Source organism: Misgurnus anguillicaudatus, chromosome 17, assembly GCF_027580225.2.
Source record: "Misgurnus anguillicaudatus chromosome 17, ASM2758022v2, whole genome shotgun sequence".
Lineage (NCBI taxonomy): Eukaryota > Metazoa > Chordata > Actinopteri > Cypriniformes > Cobitidae > Misgurnus > Misgurnus anguillicaudatus.
In genome coordinates this window covers 18785007-18806215 of record NC_073353.2, presented here as the reverse complement: position 1 = coordinate 18806215, position 21209 = coordinate 18785007, and the positions used below count along the sequence as shown (strand labels likewise).

The 21209-nt window shown below is 37.0% G+C and overlaps 1 protein-coding gene across 1 annotated transcript in view; it reads right to left on the bottom strand.

The window, feature by feature from the left end:
* Nucleotides 1-21209, bottom strand: part of xpo4 (exportin 4) — a 51316-nt gene that overhangs the window by 18447 nt on the left and 11660 nt on the right. Inside the window, exons 3-7 of the mRNA XM_055214718.2 lie at nucleotides 20632-20773; nucleotides 20372-20510; nucleotides 17858-17974; nucleotides 17614-17766; nucleotides 11546-11659 (exon numbers count right to left, since the gene is read on the bottom strand). Coding sequence (XP_055070693.1) covers nucleotides 11546-11659; nucleotides 17614-17766; nucleotides 17858-17974; nucleotides 20372-20510; nucleotides 20632-20773 — 665 coding nt within the window. The remainder of the gene's footprint in view (nucleotides 1-11545; nucleotides 11660-17613; nucleotides 17767-17857; nucleotides 17975-20371; nucleotides 20511-20631; nucleotides 20774-21209) is intronic.

Genomic DNA, 21209 nt, shown 5'->3' with positions numbered 1-21209 from the left:
TCGATTTCTCATCTCACGCAAACCTGTGAACCCTTCCTCTCAGAGAAATAAAGACCTGAGGCATAGAAATGTTGGAATACCGCTCACCTTCACCAATGGCAACTACAAGGCCCAAGTCAATCAATTCACAGATGGGCTTCTCAATCACTAATCCAGTCCAAAGAAATCGGTATCAGAGTCTGCCTCTCGAATTGAACGGTACGTGACCGAAGCGCCGCCACGGCAAAACATTTCTGAGCGAACCGGCTCTGCTCTCCCGTTCTTTCCTACCAGCAGCACATGTGGTGGCACAGCAGAACAGAATATGTTTGGCACAGGTTTCGCTTCTTTCCCAAATCCCTTTTTCTCAAGCTTACTCTTTTCCCGTCTGTTCGCCACACGTTCTGGCAGCGGTGGCGTGCGAGGAGGTAACAGAGCGAGTCGGACGGACCCGTTTGTATGCTCTGGAAGAATCTAAAGTGGCATTTTCACACCACATTCCGTTTCCTACAGCCACGCGGATGAACGTCAGCCACCGGGCGAAATGCAAACGCCATAAACAGCCCTGACCGCTATAGAAGTGCACGATATCCTGAGTGTGAAATCATCCTCCAAACTGAAGAAGAAAGGGAGGGAGACTGAGAGAGGTGGGGTGTATGGGGTCGATGAGAGAGGGAACGGGATCGGAAAAGAGTTCAAGAGAGAAGAAAAGAATAGCGCACAAGGCCAAAGCTCGGCGAGCAGCATGCTCCGTACAAACAGCTGTGTTGAAGAACATCCACGCCATGCGAGGTATGCCAATCGCCTTGAGTCAGACTATAGTTAGAGTCTGACGGGGGCGGAGGGGGGTCTAAATCAAAACAAGACAAGGTAGCTCTCCGAAATGAACACCGGAGATACGACGACACACTGGCCTATTATTAGAGAAAAGACAAAGCCTTGCGTCTGTCCGCGGAGAGGATTAGAGCCTCCATTGGGATCTATTCTCACTGCTCATTTCTTTGGCCACATTCGTTTAGATCTAGTTACAAAATCAGAGCTCGACCATCAATCATTTCATGACGGCGTTATAACCGGAGTGCCATAACAATCCCTGATTGTGTTTATACCATAAACAAACTATACGTTCGCTCTGAGCCAGGAATCAGACCCCTGCTTCGAAAACTCGCTGCAGGTATGAGAGCAAGTTATTTCTCCGGACACTGGGTCTCATTCACTAAGCATGCTTACTCACAAATTTGTTTGTAAAATGTCGTACAGACGTTTTAACTAATAAATCATGATTCAACAAAAACTTTTAATACTAAAATTTCATAAATGTATGCAAAAACGTAAGAACAACTTAGACCACACGTACGCAATAATAATGAACAGGGAAAAAATATATAAGAATATATAAGAATATATAAGAATGTATATATTCTTTTTCCTTGTTCATAATTATTGCGTACTTGGTCTTACGTTATTGCAAACATTTAGAGGAAATTTTATTATAAAAGTATTTGTTGATTCATTCATTTTAAAGTTAAAACGTACAAACGCATATTTCACGAACAAATACGTGCGTACGCATGCTTAGTGAATGAGACCTAATGTCCTATTTCACCAAAAAATAAGATTTGTATATATGTGGGGAAGAAATTGTGATATAGATAATATAAATAACAGTACTGTAGTACTTCTTATACTGGCTTTAATGTATTCAGAAAGAGGAACATTTTTAAAGGTGCAGTGTGTAAATTTTAGCGGCATCTAGTGGTGAGGTTATAAACTGCAACTAATAGCTCAGTCCACTGCTCACCCCTTGTTTTGAAACGCATAGAGAAGCTACAGTAGCCGCCACCGGACAAACATGTCATCGTCGGACACAACTTAGTAAAAAAGTTTGCAGTTAAGGGCTTCTGTAGAAACATGGCGGCACAAAATGGCGACTTCCATGTAAGGGGACCCTCTGTGTATGTAGAAAAAAACATCTCATTTAAAGGTAATAAAAACATAAAATAAAAAGGTCTTTATAAAAAGGTCTTTATACATCTCTGATAATATAGATTTGTATATTATTTTGCATTTCTGTCAAGAGATACTTCTAAAAAGTACACACTGCACCTTTAAGACAAATTTAAAGTTGTCATGAAAGTAACACAGAAAAATATATAAAGTAAATCACAGTCATAGTAATTTAAAAATAGCACAAACATTTTGGGATCAAATGTGACTATTAACAATTTAGTTTTTTCTATTTAAATCTTGGCATAAATTAGTTTCTCTTATATTAGCGTCTGAAGGCGAAGAGTTTCACAGCAAACTTTAAAACCACAAACAAAAACACCCTTCACTTACTTTACATGGTAGGAAAATGTTCATGTAACCACAGCTTTATTAGGTGCGAAGAGAATACAAGAGATTTATTTTAGGTTACACGTCATTATTTTCTTCTGCGTGCTTTCTCTTTAGATGAAAGACTGCCTTTTCACTTGCATCTTTACTCTGGAGGCTGTTAACAGTGGCTCTGAATCCAGGGGTCGGAGTCTAATCCTAAAGCTCATCTCTATTCACCTTTGACCCTGACAGCGCGTGTCTGGATGCCCTCTCGCTTCTTCAGGGCACAGCTGAGAAGTGTGGACCAACAGCTGACAAGCCGACATACACTGCTGACAGTCTGGCACACGCACACTCATCCACCCGCTCATAATTCACTCTTACACACACAGATATACGTCCCCCTGCCACAAGCTTACAAAAACAACGACCTCACCACACACAGATACAACAAGGCTTGTAAAGACACACAGAGGGTGTGACAGCTGAGCACTCTTCAGCCCTTTAACAAAAACATCACCACCAGCCACCCACACGCAAAAACATCATTAAACGCAACAAAATATAATACCAAGAAGTTTAAACACATGACTGTGTTTATCAAGACCTTGAAAACTTTGTGACAAAATATTATGCTCAAATTGATTGAAATTGGTATTATGGAAACATTTTTTTACATTTATTTAATAACACTATTTTTCTTTTACATTTATAATTTTTGGTACTTCAAATTTCCCTACATAATTACCCGAAATGTAAATTTCTATTATTTCATAAAAGTCTTATTGTGACCTTTTTTTTTTTTACATAAAATCATCCTTCATAATTTAAAGAACATTCTGTAAAAACATAACCTTGATATCTTTAATATTGACTAAGGCTGCATTAAAGTCAAATTTATTATAAAAATCAAACTTTGATGCTCCTAATCTCAAAATCAGACTAAAGAACAGGGTCATAACTGTGATAATATAGTTATAGTAATTAATACAGTTTATATGATACAGTCCATATTTCAAAAAATCTGTAAAGAATAAGCATGTCCAAACTTTTAATGTTGTATATAGACATTATTTTAGAGAAATCAGAATTTTTATCTGTAGGTAAGAAAATAATCTAAAAATGTTTGTAAATGTAAATTGCATTGTAATGTAATTTTACAACATGTATTCATGTAACTGCTCTAGACTTCATCCAGGGGAGAATGAATGTTTTAAATATAAAGCAAAGGTAAAACTGCTGCACCTATTTTTGTTAAGCAATAGCACATAAACATCTTTGGTCTGGTTTTACAGATAAGGTTTAGATTAAGCCAGAACAAGGCCTTAGTTAAATGATGATGTTTAAGCCTCTTTTATAAACATGCTTTAGAAAAATGAAGATGTTTAAGCATCTTTTATAAACATGCTTTAGAAAAAGTTGTGCACAGGAACAATCCTTATTAAAATGCATTAAACTTTCATTTACAAAGACGTGAAACTCACCAAGTGGTCAGGGGTGTTCACTGATATGCTCACACAAAAATCGCTGCAAAAGATGCTTTCCAACAGGTGTTTAGCATTCGTTGTAAACTTGTGGACCTATTTTTCCAAACGCCTCACAGCCGTATATTCTTCCGTTGAGAGCTTGAATAATAGACACTCCAGCCCAGTTGGTGGCGATAATCCGCCTTTGCCAATTGCAAGAAAACAAACGGGTTCCCGGCACGGAGTAATACCGTACCTCACAGCACATATAATACAAGTCAATGGAGTTTGACAAAACTACGATAAAACCTGTTGGAATGCGTTTTTTTTTGCGATTCAGCGATTTTTGTGTGAGCATATCCGTGAACACCCCTGACCACTCGGTGAGTTTCACGTCTTTGTAAATGAAAGTTTAATGCATTTTAATAAGGATTGTTCCTGTGCACCTATTAACCCATTATAAAGGTGGGAGGTGATACAAGAAACACCCGAAAATTCTCGGGACAGCATCATATGTCCAAATTTCAGTCAAAACCGTTCCATTTCATCATAAACAATCTGAAAACAGGGCTTTAAGTTTAAAATTCCGAACTTGTCCTTTAAGTTATAACATGTACCGAAAAGAAAATAGTCTTTTAAGTTAGGTTTGATCATGTCTGCTCCTAAATATGAAAGAGTAGTCCTGATGATAATTATTAGCTGAATGCACAAAAAACTAAGGCTGTGTTTACAATAATGCATTTACCTTTTAAAACGCATTACTTTTGCCAGTTTACGCCTTTCATTTACACTACGCCACCGTTTTTCGACCCTCATAAACTTGAGTCGTTCGTAAACGCTGCAGACCCTGTTTTAGTTTGAGAACTCCGGGGTTGCGCTGCAGTGTAAATGAACATAGACGGAGTCTTATGTAAACGAACAGCTGATGTTAACGTGACAGCGCATCATTTGTAAAGTAAAAATTATTTTATACAGGTAAATGAAGGTTTGCAACGAAGGTTTTGCCAAAAATAGTAAACATCTACCAACCAGCTATTATAAATGCTATATCAGATTGTTTGTTTGCTCCTTTAAAATTAATTTTGTTTCATATAAATTGTCTCTTAATTTCAATCGACGTTTTGTTTATAATTTTTGTGAATATAAATTAATAAAAACAAAAAAATCAACGTCATAATATTTAATGCTCATTTAGCCGATTGCGCTTTTTGCTATTTCTGTGTTGCTAGCGAGAACGTGCACGGACCTCACACACTTTAAAAAATTACTTCATATTAATTTTTAATACTTTAGCCAGCCACGCTTTTTTGTCGGAGAACACGTGTGAGGGAACACACACACAAACTGAACAGGGAATGGTAAGGGAAGATAAGTTATTTGGTGTTTTTTCTGAAAAATACAGTCAGTTCGTACGAAAATTTTCAAATGGACTATAAGATCATAAATATGAACTGCGAACAATGAACTATTATAAATATAACAGCGTGAAAAGGCCGAAGAGGAACTCCCTACATTAAAGCAATAAGCATTTCTGTAGGCTAAAGCTTTACTTTACCTCTTATTATGTTTGATTGAAGTTTGCGTTTGCTGAAATTTATTTCCGCTTCAAGTTCGCTACTGTTTAGTACTGTTCACTTGAATGCTTCCTTTTTAAATCATAAAGACCTTTCTGTTTGGTTTATAACATCAACATTAACCTATTAATCATATTAATATGTTGTAGGGGGGAGCTAAACAATATAAGACTTTCCCAAACACATTTTTAGAGGGGCAAAAATATTGTCTGGTGTAGTTGCCGGCAAAGTCAATGTCGCACAATTCTAGGCTGCATAAATGCGCAAAAGTAAGCTATTATTAGAGTAATAAGTTATTTTACACTTTTATGCGCATGCCCAGTTACATGATTGGTCGTGTTTCATGTGTTTATGGTCGTGTATAGTGTGAATGAAGATTTTTTTTAAATGCCAGTATAAACGAGGACCGTTTTCATTTTAAAATGCCAATTTAAAACGCAAATGCTCTAATGTAAACAGGGCCTAAGTTTATATTAGTTTTTTGGCCAACACGAACCAACAGAATGCATGCAAATTTTAGGTCATGTTGATGGTCAACACAAATAATGCTTGTGTTGGTGCACTAAAAAACACACGTTCGTCCTATTTTTCTAAAGAACAACAAAGGTTAAACAGATGCAAACTTTTTCTACCTTTGTCACAGCTAGAATAGCTCATGCATAATTCAGCACGGTAATTGTATTAAACAAGTTCCTTCTCATAAATAATGCAAAGAAATGCTGGAAACTGATGATGTGCAAGCACACTGTGCAGCCATTCAGCAGAATCAGCACTCTCCATTAACGCATATTTATATAACTCAGATTTTGTGATATTTGCTTCAATTTTGCTTTTAAACCCAGAAACAAACCCCCGAAATGGCTCCTAAATAATAACGCAAATAGTACTAGTTTTCACGTATTACTTAAAATGATAAATGCTACTAGTTTTCAACAATGTGCAACCTTTCTCTATATATTAACATGCTCCTGGGGTTTGTGACACATTTTAAAGATAAGAGCAAAGTTTGTCACCAGTTCGCAGCCCTGTTTCAGAAGAGGCGTGAATGATGGAGCAGCATATTGGCACCTTGTCTAACTGTAAAAACGAGTGAAGGAAAGTAACATCTAATCTGTCTTTAGTAACCACCCAAGACTGCTGGTGGAAAGTAGAGCATTATTTGGCAGCAGACGGCTCAGAGAGCGTGTAATGGTAATGGAGAGGAGCGGAACGTTATTTGGCATCTGCGTTCCTAATGCCAAGGGTAACTTGACAGAATTGTTCCACACATCAGATCAGAATCTGTGCAGTGCTTCCAGACGTTACTCTATGTGGTACGAGACACAATGAGCCATTAGATTAAATTGCTTATGACTTCTAAGGCAGAGGTGTTGCTGAGGACCAGTTTGGACAACACCTCTAATTTACACGAGCCAAACTGTTTATTTGTTAAGCCTTGCGCCAAGCACATTCACACTACATGGTGTACTAGAGCTAATAAAGCCCACATTTGGGCTGCATTTACAGCCAATATTAGTAACAAGGGGTGCAGGTGGCATTTAGACTGTCAGTTTCATTCAAGCCTTCAGACTTCATATACATAAGAAATGGGTTACAATGGAATATAATTAAGCAACAATACTGACAAGAAAACCACTCACTGCCATGACTAGATAAATTTAGTTTTAATACATCATCTAAAACCCAACCTTAAGTTTACAGTTCACCCAAAATGCAGGGGTGCAAACTCATCAGGGGTGAAAAAGGTGACAAAGACACAAGCGCTCATATATATATATATATATATATATATATATATATATATATATATATATATATATATATATATATATATATATATATATATATATATATATATATATATATATATATATATATATATATATATATATATATATATATATATATATATATATATATATATATTTATACAACAGTTCTTTCTGGTTCTCGAATCTGATTGGCTAAGAGCCATACGATATTGTGCTGATAACAGCACTGTAACCTCTTCACCTTTCGTATTATTCCGCCACCTAGTGAATGGAGGTCCTAATCAGGCTCATCTCTGAATGGAAAAACACAGACGCGCTGTTTGAATCACGCTCCGTGTGTCTCATTAGTTGGCTCATAAATCAGTCTGAATCCCCAATCAGAAGTATTATTCCGTCAAAGATCAGCGCTCTTGGATGTTACGTTACAGTTAATGGGAGTAATGTCTTGTCACATCGTGTGGATGATTAACACTTGGAAAGAGGAATATAAACACTCGTTTTTTTTCTGGAGCTATATTTCTTATCAGAACGCGAAAACACCGTGGAACTGCAGGTAAGCACCGCAGCTTTTAAATGTGGACATTGATCATTTACTTTATCGTGACCTGACTATTAAAACATGTTATGAGATATCGCCACTGATATATTTATAAGCAGCATGCAAAAACATCTCTCTGACACTTATAAAAAACCGTTTTGTATAGTACTGACAAGAACAAAGTTTAATAATAATAATCGAGTGCTCGTATCACGTTAAGAATAAATGAGAACGCAATAGTAACGTTAAACAAATAGTTTTATTAACTTTTACCTCGCGCCAAAACAATAACAACACAAAAGACACTTAATATGAATTAAAAAACAAGTAATAGTTTGATCGTGACACCAAATACTGCTGATTTGATCTCATTTTGACGATCATAAACAAACAAGGCCAACATGAGAGCCAGGGTATCTCTTTCAGAAATGTAGCCCAGAGAGGGCGGTGGTCAGCGGGGCGAGTGAACACTGATGTCCGCTCATGCTTTGGTTCTCATTCGTACCGAATCTCACTAAGCAAACGTTCAAACAGGCGCTATCTTTACTAATCGACTGCAGATTTAAATATAATACATATACATTCTCGACTGAACTAATCTTAAAACTACACTTTGTGACCAAGAAACGGTAATATAAAGTAACGGCTTTTCTGTCCATTGAGTTGTTATGAGCTTCAAAGCAGCCGAAAGTTTTACCTGTCATTCTGGCCGCCCTCAAATCCGTGGCGGAAGAAGTAGTTCTCAAACAAAGAGGCTTTTAAAATAACTCCGTTGTTGTTTTCTAGTTTTCGTTTTTCAAACGTGTGCCGTCGAACTGTTGTATAAAAGCAATATCGCTCTCGGAGTCGTGTGATATAGCTCTATATCATCACGGCTGTGATTGCCTCCGGCACTCGGCCTGCGGCCTCGTGCCTCTGGCCTAATCACAGCCGTGATGATATAGAGCTATATCACACTCCTACTCGAGCGATATTGCTTATATATATATATATATATATATATATATATATATATATATATATATATATATATATATATATATATATATATATATATATATATATATATATATATATATATATATATATATATATATATAAATAATTGTAAATCTTATTAATTTAAGCACTTACTAATACTTTTTTTAAATCAAATTTGTTAATTAGTTAATGCACCACAAATCAGTATTTTTTTGTCAGTAGTTAATGCACCACAAATTAACATCAATTACTGTGATGACATAAACAAGAATTAATATATGCTTATGTATAATATATTGTTTATTTTTTGTTCATAATGCATTTACTGATGTGAACCTTTTTGTAAAGTGTTACAGAAATGTGTATTTCAGATCATTCAGTACACACAAACAAATAATTCAGGGGTTGTTCTGTTCACAGTCATAGCTCTAATACAGTATGAATATGAACCCTAATGGGCCACTCCAATCAAACTCGTGTACAATTTGACATACAAATCTTATTAAATATATAAAAGTGATTTAGTTAAGAGCAGAGACAGATTTTCTCTCAATGCTGTTTGATTAACACAAGTGACAGACATGGGCAAAATTAGGTAACTTCCCCTTTAAGACCAAATTCCGGATCTAATATACTGTTACACATGCGTTTTCTCTTTCAGCTGTTTACTTTCTCTTATGACCTATATTGTCGTGTTTATGAGGATACTTGCAAAGCCGGGAATTTTGACACATGTGTGTATTTAAGGCTAATACAGCGGCAAAAATACTCACAAGCACAATGAGAAGCGGTTGCGTGGCTTGCATGCTCCTCTCAATCAGAAACAGCGTGCGCATCTAGTACTGTTGTTTGTTTCAATGGCTTAAAATCACTTGATTTAAAAATGTGGTGCTTAAATACATGTACAATGATAGGTTTTTGTGATCACGCGCACAACAACATGACGTAGGCGGCGCGTAACTAACGTAGTTAAAGGTGCAGTGTGTAAATTTTAGCAGCATCTAGTGGTGAGGTTGTGAATTGCAACCAACGGCTCAGTCCACTGCTCACCCCTCGCTTTTGAAACGCAGTGAGAAACTATGGTAGCCGCCACCGGAAAAACATGTCATCAACGGAGACAACTTAGTAAAAAGGTTTGTCCGTTAAGGGCTTCTGTAGAAACATGGCGGCACAAAATGGCGACTTCCACGTAAGGGGACCATCTGTGTATGTAGATAAAAACATCTCATTTAAAGGTAATAAAAACATAATGGTTCATTAAAGGTCTTTATACACCTCTGATAATATAGTTTTGTATATTATTTTGCATTTTTGTCAAGAGAGCCTTTTAAAAATTACACACTGCACCTTTAAGTGTGTGCACTTAATCTAGACATATCACAAAAATGACCTATTTTGGATCCAAAACGGTGAATTTCGCTGAAAGGTGACAAGTTTGTAGGGGTGTGCATTGGCACTGCCCTCACAATTCAATTCAATGACGATTCACTAGGTAACGATTCAATTCGATTCTACGATGCATTGCGATGCATCAGAATTCTACTGTACACAACAAGGCAAATTTGTTATCAGTCAAGTAGTAAAGTCAAGTGCAACTATTCTCAACAAAACAGAAGCTTAGCAGCTTTAAGACAATGACAATTATATACCCGAGATGAGAATTTAACACACAGCGCAAGTCTTGTCTAGTTTCCCAGTAACTTCACAGAATGCGAAATGTGCTCATATGTCCACTTTCCATGGAAAAGGGTGCGTTTTTATTTACCCGTCTATCACGGTCATCTCTCTCCGCCTCAGCCATCTTGATTGTTGTTGTTATGCCCCCGGAAGTAATTGAAACTTCACAACTTTATTGTACACTCGAGGCCAGAAACTAAACAGTGACATAATCGATTACGGCACTTTGATGCATCGATGCTGTATCGTGCATGCGCGCATTGCCGAATCGATTATTGTTGACACCCCTACAAGTTTGCACCCCTGAAATGAAAATTATGGTGTCATTTACTTTCTTTCAAGTTGTTTCAAACCTGTATAAATCTTTTTGTTCTGCTGAACAGAAAATAATATATTTAGAGCAATTTTCATAACCAAACAGTTTTGGAGCACTACTGACTTTCATAGTATTATTTCTACAATAAAAGTCAAAAGTGCTTCTGCTTTATTACAAATATGTTCAGCAGAACAAAGAAATGTATACAGGTTTTATACAACTTTAGGGTAAGTAAATGAAGACCAAATTTAATTTTGGGTGAATTGTCCATTTAAACCAATTTTCTACGCGTCTAAAACAAAAACTGTGAGCATGCCCACATTTAAAGACTGCTTCTTCATCCGACATTGACCACATCAGTTGTGGTTGCGCAAATAATACTATTACCATCTTTGAAATTTGCATCCACTTAGTATAATTTGAAGAGTTTGGTTCCAAAACATGTTTATAATTATGTTATCATGTTTTTATTGTAGTTTATTGCACTACTTAGCTGTATTTTTAGTTATGAAGGCTTAAATCAAAATAAATCAACTTCAGTTTGATATTAATTGAAATACACAAAAAACAATATTTTTGAAAAATGTTAATAACATTTTTATCTAGTTATCTAGTTTTGGAACCAAATTCTTCATTTACTTTTTGCATTCTTTAACAGCCTTGGTATGCATGATGATTTTGTACTCACTGCAGTTGCAAAATAAACTGCAGCTCAAAACCTCTGTGTAGTTATTCAAGTGACAATATGTAATATTAAAAGCATCTGATTTTATACCCCTATTTTATAAATGCACTGTAAACGCAAAATTTGGAGAAACAATTACTAAACAAAAGGCACTGAACGTGCAATTACATTCTGAACAAACATTTAAAGCAGATAAAATACTGAGGGAAAAGAAAGAGATTTTCAAGGTGGTACTCACAGTGAAGAAAAGATCCATGACTCTGTGGTCTAGAAGAGTTTCCCTCCAGGTCTCGGTTGGCTTGAGCAAGACATTCTGAGTGGCTTCGAACATGGCAATGTAGTGCCTTCCCAGTGACACCTCAGTTAAGGACAACAGCAGTAAGAACAGACTGATGGTTCACACTGTCACTTCTCTCTCTGTTGGTCTATCTCTGGCAGTTCCTCTTGGATTGCACCAAGAAGAGTGTGGAAAATTGCTGCAGTGAAATCCCAGCACAGCAGCAATGTATGTTTTCTCCAGCTCCTCTTTTTCTATCTCATTTCATCTGTGACACAGTTACTGTCCCCTCCCACTAAACGTTTACCTCAAAATCTCCCCGTCCATGTGGCCCACTGGGTAAAGAGATGGAGAGAGCCACTCCGGGAAAAAAACAAAAAGAAATCGAGAGAGAGAGACTCCCACAGGAATGTTTGATCAAAGCCAGTTACCGGCAAAGGCCATGCATTCCTCTGGGCTGAACCCACAGTCACTCCCAGCTGACAAATGCAAGCTCCCTCTCTCACATACACACACAATCCCACATGTACAGTATGTATCCAAAGTGCTACAGATGGGTCACAGACACCTAGTCGATTAGTGAGGTATATGATTTCTTTATACTTACATTTAGTAATGAATCGTTTTAGCATTTGCATTTAATAAATGTGCTGACAGGACAAGCTTTTGAACACTGCATCGCATTTGAGCGTCCTGCCGTAAGAACAGAAACGATAGGATGTCATATCTACAAGAAAGCATCACAATTACTTTCCACTGCTCTACATCCATCTTTTTATTAATAACAACCATGCTCCAAAAATATACCAGAGTCATATAAAAAGCTCAAACTAGCTTCCTTATGACTGAGCATTCATTCAGGAAAATATGTGACCCAGTCTGTGAAAATCCAGCTAAAGTTATGGTTTTCTAAATAAAGTCATCCTTATGCAATCCCATGATATATTTAATATAGATTGATTTCACATTGATCTTTGACGTGACCTTAATAAATCATACTACGACTCATATTTAGATTATGACAGGGTCACACATGCAGTTTTACGAGTCAGTTATCTCACACCACAAATATCTGGCAACTCACCTATAAAATAACTATAGAGACACATAGGCAGTGTGTGTGTAGTAGTGTGTGTGTTGGTGGTGAGCGTCACCCCATTTGTGCTGTCTGTGTCCATCCTATGCAGATCTGACTTTATAGCCTCTTAAAAATAGCAAAGGGCCAGCAGAACTCTGAGTGACCCATAGTGAGGAGAGAAGACGTCTCAAGAGAAGGCAGATGTCTGTTAATACTGAATGCGAGAAACATCACAAATCACAGCCACTAAGCAGTGCAATGCATGGATACGTTTTGAGATTACATCATACGGTTTGCTCTGTGGAACGTTGAGGATTTGTAATATAATATCTGATGTACATTTCCACAATAAGTCTGTCAACTAATATATTTAAATATACAATGATGTGGTCTTCGAAGCCAATCTGATCAAAGCTGTGAGTCGTTTTTCGAACAAAAACGGTAACAGAAATGATGCATTTAATCTTGTTGCGTTGCCATGTCACGTCAATCGAATTAACGCAGGCAAAAAATGACTGGTAAATGGACACCATTGAGAGCTGAAGGGCCAGCCGGTCACTTAATGTCCCTTGGAGTCAGTGCTGGAAAAGTGTGCGAGTGCATGAAAAACAGGGTGGGTGACTAAAGATATGACCTACAGAAACCCGATCCGGGCTTACTCACGAACGCACATGACTCGTTTCCACCAGCCCTCGTCCCAGCTGCTGAAAACACACAACGCATGACAACTTCAACATACCTGATTCTACAGGCCTTTTCTGACACAACATATACAAGCCATCTTCAAAGACAGCATCCCAAATATTTTGAATAACTGATTAGAAATGCCCTACAGATGCAGCAACCTCTCATATGTAGTACTTCAGTTAGTGTTAAAAATAAATATGAAATAAACAATAAATATTACGATTAGCACACATCTCAAATCACTTCCAAACAGATCATACACTGTAAAAAAATGCAGCATGAAGTTAAAACAACTTGGTTTTGCAAGTAAATTCAACATACTATTTTAAGTTTTGGCTTAAAAAAGTTGACATAACTTATAAAATCAAGTTTAAATTGCTTAACGAGGGATGTTAACAATCAATCAATCTTCGATTAATTGTGGATAAGAATTAAATCAATAAAACTTAACGATTATCAAAAAAGCAAGCTCGTGTGTGTGACGCCTGCGCAAAGCACATGCAGCCGGTGAAAAAAATGAAACAAGCGCTCAGAAGTTAAACTAGCCATAATAACAATGATGCTCGATGCCAAACACACACCTGTGCTTTTTAACATTATGCGAGACGAGACTGGCTGCTAACGCAACAAAATGGCATCTGCAGTGGATCTGATAGGGTGTGATACAGAAAATGTAAATACGGTTTAACCAAAAACCCTCTTTAGAGAAGCCTGCAAGCTTAGCACAGCAACGCTGCTAGACACAGGGAAGGAGACCAGAAGCCATTTTTAATTAACAGATTAAAATGTAATCTTAAATTCTGGCAAGAAACTAAAATGTAAACTGTAAATGACTGTTGTGACACTCTGAATGTCCGCAACATATATCATTGATTATCATTATTGACTGGCTGAGGCGCTACACGCTAAAAACTGTTGCGAGTTTTCTAATGAAAGGTTAAAATCTTCATAATATAAGCATGATTGCTGAAAGTACACTGCAGGTCTAAGCTGAGGTGACGACGGAAAAACTGCCCTTCGTGTGCTTCTTGGATCAACAAACAGTGTATCAACGACTCAGAAAGCGAGGTGAACAACTAGAAAGATAACACTTGATGATAATGAAAAGTTTATTTTGTCATGGACGCACAGACTTTCATGTGACCGTGCAGAGTGACCATGTAAGGCGGAGTTATATACTGTGTCTATTAGTCATTATATTTCATTACGAGATTAAATTGATGATTTTTATCAAAACACTAACTACACTGCCTCATTTTACAATCCCGCTAGCATGTTATTTAGACAAAATAAATTCTTTTAATTTGTGTGAGGAAGCTGGCGGTTTTATGCACACTTTTATGTCATTGGCTATATCCCACTGCTGTAAAGTACGGAAGCCGAGAGAGGACATACACTATTATTATTTTTGCTTGCTTGTTTCAAAAGTTGTTTTCTCGTTATCCTGACATGATAATCCAAAAAAATGTGTGCATCTAAAAATGTGTGCATTATAGCTGACAATCACATAAACATGTTGGTTTTGTGACTGTTTGTTGATTTTCAGTCATTCCATTTAAATGAAGCAGAAACGTGTATTGAGTAACTTAAAGACGGTCCCTAAATTCACTGCTGTAAAATTGTAAATATTGACAAATCTATTTTAGCTTGAGCGAATCTCGGATCAAAGTAAAATCTCATTTGTTTATCCATGCTAATTTAGCAAAGTATGCTTTTGCTGTTTACAAACAAAACAGCATGTTCTATCGAGTACATGTAAGCTTTAATCACATCTCAAGAACTTTTGTTATCTCGAGATAACGAGAAATTAAGTCGTAATCACGAGAAAGCAAGCAAGCAAAAATAATAATAGTGCATGGCCTCTCCCGGCCTCCGTAGTAAAGGCTTATTGCACTATTACAGTTAACGATTACTCGATTGATTGATCGTTTATTTAAACGATCATCGAATATGGGACATTGCATAAATTGACATCCCTCTGCTTAACTTATATTTTTATGTTACTTTAACTTAAAAAGTTATGCTGCATAGTTTTTACAGTGTAGGCTGTTCCAGCATGGTTCCCTGTGCACTTAGAGGGTTTTGCAGTGAAAGACAGATTTGTTAGGAATACCAGTGACATTTCTGACAATAAGGCATTTCAATGACTGACTAAAAACCTTTGCATTCCCATTAATGTGAAATTACTGAACCTAAACATAAGAGCTTGATCAAAAATGCTAATTTACAAGAAAACATGTCAGACGCACTCATCTGAACTTCTCAAATGTAATTTGCCGAAATGTCCACATTTTGAAATAACTCTCTTTAGCCACAAGCCAGCATAAGGCATTGTTAAGTGGAAGCTAAATGAGAGCTAAAGATGATCCTGTATCTTTAGTTCAGGACTGCAGAGTGATTCAGGGAGCATCCAGTGAACAAAACGATTACGAGAGTGCTGAGAGCCGACCGGTGCCAGACAGCAGAAATGAGTTCCAAGGCTATTAGGAACCTTGAGTGTCACATCCAGCCTCTTAAGATTCCCTGACAGCCCCAGGAATGCCCCCTCCCTCTCATTGGCCCACATACAGCAGGCTCCCCTCCTGAGCACTGGAGATAAAGGGTGGCGCACTGTCATCTCCCGCTGCTGTTTTGAGCACTTGACTCGCCCTGAGGTCACCAGAGCCACGGGCAGACATGCTGTCTTCAAAACACCGGGGGGGAATCGCATGTTTAGGAATAACGCAAAAGACATGTACACATGACAAGTGGGAGTGTGCCACTGGTAGATGACACGCATACCGGGGCTACTGAGAGATGGCGGCACTTTGAGCAAAAGCCTAGTCTGAGCGGCTGTCAAAGACTGCGCCTGAAACTTTCGGCAGCTGCCCTGCTGCTCAATCTGGTGCCTTTTGAAGATACCTTTTAAGTAAACTGATTTCAAACTGGCTTTTAAGTTATTGTCATATCTAATGCCTAAGGCATATTTCACTGAGGTTTATAGCAGCTCGAATGATAATGCATGGGGGTTGGCAACACCAAGGTCATGGGTTGGATTCCAAGAAAATGAACATACTAGATGAAAGCGCATGCCAAATGAATAATTTGAAAGTAAAATATGCTGTCAGCTGCTAAAATTTGTCAGACTATGAAAATTGTTGCACTATAAATTAGACAACAATCCTTGTCATCTGTTGTCCTGATGTCGTGGCAGCGCACATACTGTGCAACAGTGCAAACATTTAAAGACATTAATATAATATTTTTTTAGTTAGATGTAATTACAATTACTCATATAAGCACATTTATGCAGTTATATTATCATTTTTTCCACCAATCACGTTTTGCTGGGATTGATCTCATGCTGCAAAAGACATATCTATGACGTCCTCAAAAACTGAACAGATACAGACCGGTTAGAAGACAGAAAATTACGCATTGTATTTAGACATGCATTGATGCCTTCCCAGATGGAACAAAACGGGCAACAGCCGAATTTTACAGGGTTTAAACACAGCGAACTACACACACATGAATAAACTCACACACTTTGGTCTCTCGATGTCCTTAACAAACATGCTCTCTGTATCTAAGAAGAACAATCTCCTCCTCCTGGACCCGGTGGGCAATTTATATGACTTGCAAACACATCAGTGCACAAATGGCCGGCCGACATTCCAGACTAGTGCTCAATGAGCTGTGTGTTTAAAGGCACACTTATTAAGTACGATAAGGGCTTGGCAGAAGCCTCCTTTGTAAGTGATATGTGACCCCGGTTGGCACAGACGCCAGCAAGGATCTCTTTAAAGAGACGGAGAGACACAAAGTCAGCCTGAGAGGGATTAACACCTCAGAGAGCTAAAACATACACAGACGCGTGCGTGCCATCAATCACAGCGTCACAGCTCGTGATTAAGGACTAACACTAACAGACGCTAATAGTAGGAGATTATACGTGCAAAGGCAAAAGTGCAACTATGAAACGCGGATAAATATATTCTAGTGGCACAAACAATCTCTCGTTTGGTAATGTACGTTTTTCCACTTTTACCACTTGGTTTTTGTTTGAGTTTATGATGATGTTAGTGATTACATCTATTAGATTAGATAAAAAGTTAACTTTGTGCTTCTAAAACACTGGGGCCATTCAGACAACATTTGGTACGATGCCATTCTCTCTCTTTCTCTCTCTCTCTATGTTCCTTATTTAAAAAGATTTTTCAGGAAATACAAACATAACATGCACAGATATAAATTCATGACCTTCTTTGCGTAAAAAGATATGATTGGGCGGGAGAAAGTTCCAGCTAAGCACTTGATTGGCCAGCGCAAGGTATCGCTGGAACACAGAGGACATCTGAGCATTGAGGTTCTCTCTTCGACTGAACTCCTGCAGGACTTCCATGGTGAGCATGAAGATTTGCCTGAGATCCTCTTCCTGCAACACACACACGCAGACACACATCAAAACCTTTAAACAGTCGGTTAATGAATGACTTGCTGAGAATGACAGGGATTTAAGGACAAACCTGAAATATGCGCTTGCAGCTTCCGTGAAACTCCATACTGAGACCAATGTTGCTGGTCTTGTTGGAGCTGGAAAATTCACTCAATAGAGCTGTCAGGATGGAGCAAGCCAGTGTTTGCTAGCAGGTCAGACACATAAACACACAGTAGATAAAATATGTATACATGGATGCTCTTATTTTTTTATAAGCCCTATCTGAAACATTGGACAGCATGGGGGCTTTGTTGGAGAGGTTGGGGATTATAAAATGTGATATATAAATATACATACATAAAAATAATATTCTCTACCAAGACACTGAGCATTTATTGTTTTGTTGAATAAAAATGAAATAAATGTCTTAACATGTGGTTTAAAAAAAAAATTGTTTAAATATTTTTATTCAATCTACCTATACCTTGTATGGGTCAAAATTATTGATTTTCTTAATGCAAAAAAATAATTTGGATATTAAGTTAAGATTATGTTCCATGAAGATACTTTGTTAATTTCCTATCTTAAATATATCAAAAATTTATTTATCATTAGTAATATGTGTTGCTAAAGGGATTTTCTCAATATTTAGATTTTTTTGCAACCTGAGATTTTTGCAACAAACAACTTCTAGACATCTGCATTTAATTCATGGAATTTTATGGTGCACAGTAGGACCACGCTTAATTTTCCAGAATGAAAATTAATTAATGGATCAACAGGATTATTTTTAAAGCAAATATAACTTGATGGCTGTATCACTGTTTTCCAATAAAATTTGTTAAAGCAACACTATGTAGTTTCTATGTAAAAATTACTTACAGCTCCCCCATGTGGTTGAAAAGCGCAACAGTGCCTGGTATCAGACACTCTTCTGCAGGCAGGGGGAGGGGTGGGGCTGTGTGCTCTCCCCTCCACCGCCACTTTCAGAGTGTGCTTGTAGCAGCTAGGAGGCTGCTCAGGTTGCAGCAACAGTACAATTTGTCCAGTTAAAAGTTGTTCTATCACTGAAATAATTTTAGAGACATTATTTAAAGGTAAAAAAACTACATAGTGTTGCTTTAAAACCTAGACATACAGTATGTTTATCATATCAGGGAATAAATAAATCTTTATTTTTATTATTTGACATTTTATTTACTTATGTTATGTTAAAATGCTGGGCTAATGAAAAATCTCTTAAATTGAGTAAATTTCCCCTCTTATAATCTGACATCTTGTTGTGTCTTTATTAATTATTAATTAACCTATTAATAACAAATACATCAGTAGTAATATTATTAAGTGTCCAACTAGGGATGGGACGATTACCGGTTTTACGATCAACCATGATAAAATGTCCTGACGGTTAGTATTATCGTTTAAAATGTAATTATCATTACAACTGTGTTTGATAAATCCTGTCCAGCCAGAATCAGTTTGATGCAGGTGCATACATGTTTTTTGTACAAGGCGGCATTTAAGGAATAATGTATTGTATTCATTCAAGGTAAACTTATTAGACAGATTAATTACTTTTTTACCACAGAAATAATTTCAGGGACATAAAATATTAAATTGTGAATTTTCAAAACATTTTTAAAAATGTTTTCAGTGTGTGTATCAGTTCTTTTTGAACATTTCCATCTCATTTTAACAAAACCATGATATATTGATAACTTCACTATAATCATGATATGAAATTTTCATACCGTCCCATCCCTATGTCCAACCTTGTGTTTTTCCAGAAAACAATGACCACGTTTACATGCACCCTCACAATGTGATCATTATGGGATTTTGGCAATATTGTGATTATACTTTACCTCATGTAAACACAATACTTCAATAAAAATAATGCAAATAAGCTCATAATTGCACGAAGTATAATTGCTTTAAAAGAGGTGGCGTACGCCGTTTTTAATAGCAGTATGTGTCCATGTCAACGCTTTAATCGCATCTATACCGCACTGACGTGCACGTGTGTTTTATTCATGCACCTTAAGCGCAAATTCATTTTAAACTTGACATTAGGAAGTTTTCCATGAACTTTGTCAACATGACTCGCTGTCAGCAGTCTGCCTTCATCCAGAAACCGCTAAAATAACGCGTCAGCAGAGTATACAATCGTTACAGGCACTGTCATAATATTTCAGTCTTCATCACAGCACAGAATAACTAATTAAAATAGTGGACAGAATATGTGAGTTCATTATTTGTGCTCTGAAAATGTATTTAATCAGAAAATAAAAACTGCATGCAAACAGGAGTAAAGAGGTTACTGTAGCTCTAGTCATGTAAACATCTTCCTGCGATTTAGTCCTTACTCTTATTATTGGAAACAATCGCATTATTGGTGTACATGTGAACTTAGTCAATGTTGGAAACTTTACCATGTAATTGGAGCGACCTCTACAGGACAAAGTGGGTACTTCCCCTTTTTTGTTATGTTGCAGTATTCCTAGTTAATAATGTTACCGACTGAAAGAACTCCATAATTCCCAACAGAGAAGTGCAGAAGTGTAGCTTTTCACCGCCAGAAGTTGTGATATTAAGATCTTACCACTGTAGGGTTCCCGCTGCTGATGAGTTGGCTGACCTCATGGAAGATGCTTTTACAGTTGATGGATTTGTCAAGAGAGCCTCTCTTTACTATCACTGCCACTGCCAACAGGATCTGCTCTCTAACATACTTCTGCAGACTGCAGGGAACAATTCAAAGACCACAAATAAGATGCACTTTCTTCACTTAAGATAAACAAAGAATGACATTTAGAAATAATGTAGTAATATAAACACTTGCATGTTTATATAAACACTTACTTGGGTCTCTGTAAGACATAGGTGAGGAGGAATGTTCTGAGGGACTCAATGCTGTTCTTCTCCAGGAGAATCCATTCTCGAACCACAGCTTCCATGATTGCTGTGGCTGCCTGGAATAACACATAGTCCACTTTACTAGTCTCTGTGGGGAAAAAAAAGAATACTATTACAGTTTAAAAATTATTTTGGTGGATACCCCAAAAAATAAGAATTATGACAGTATGCATTCACCCCCTTTTCGTTACATTTGAGGTGAATATTTATTGTAAATCTGCAGCAACAGTACTTGGTTTAATAAAATAAATAAATCCTAAATAGCCCAAACAGACTATAACCAAGTAAATTTAAACCTAACCAAGACCCATTGCATTGTCCACGGTTTAAACATTTTCTAATGAATAAATATCTCTAAAACGCTTTTCTTTTGCATGAAACATATCAGATTTCTGTTTTACTTTAAGTCTACTGTGTTACTTTGTAAATATTCTTTATTTTATTAGAAATTAATTGCAATGTGATATTGGTGACATCTTTATATCCAGAATTTAAATCAGTTTCATTTACACAGGATTTTTCAA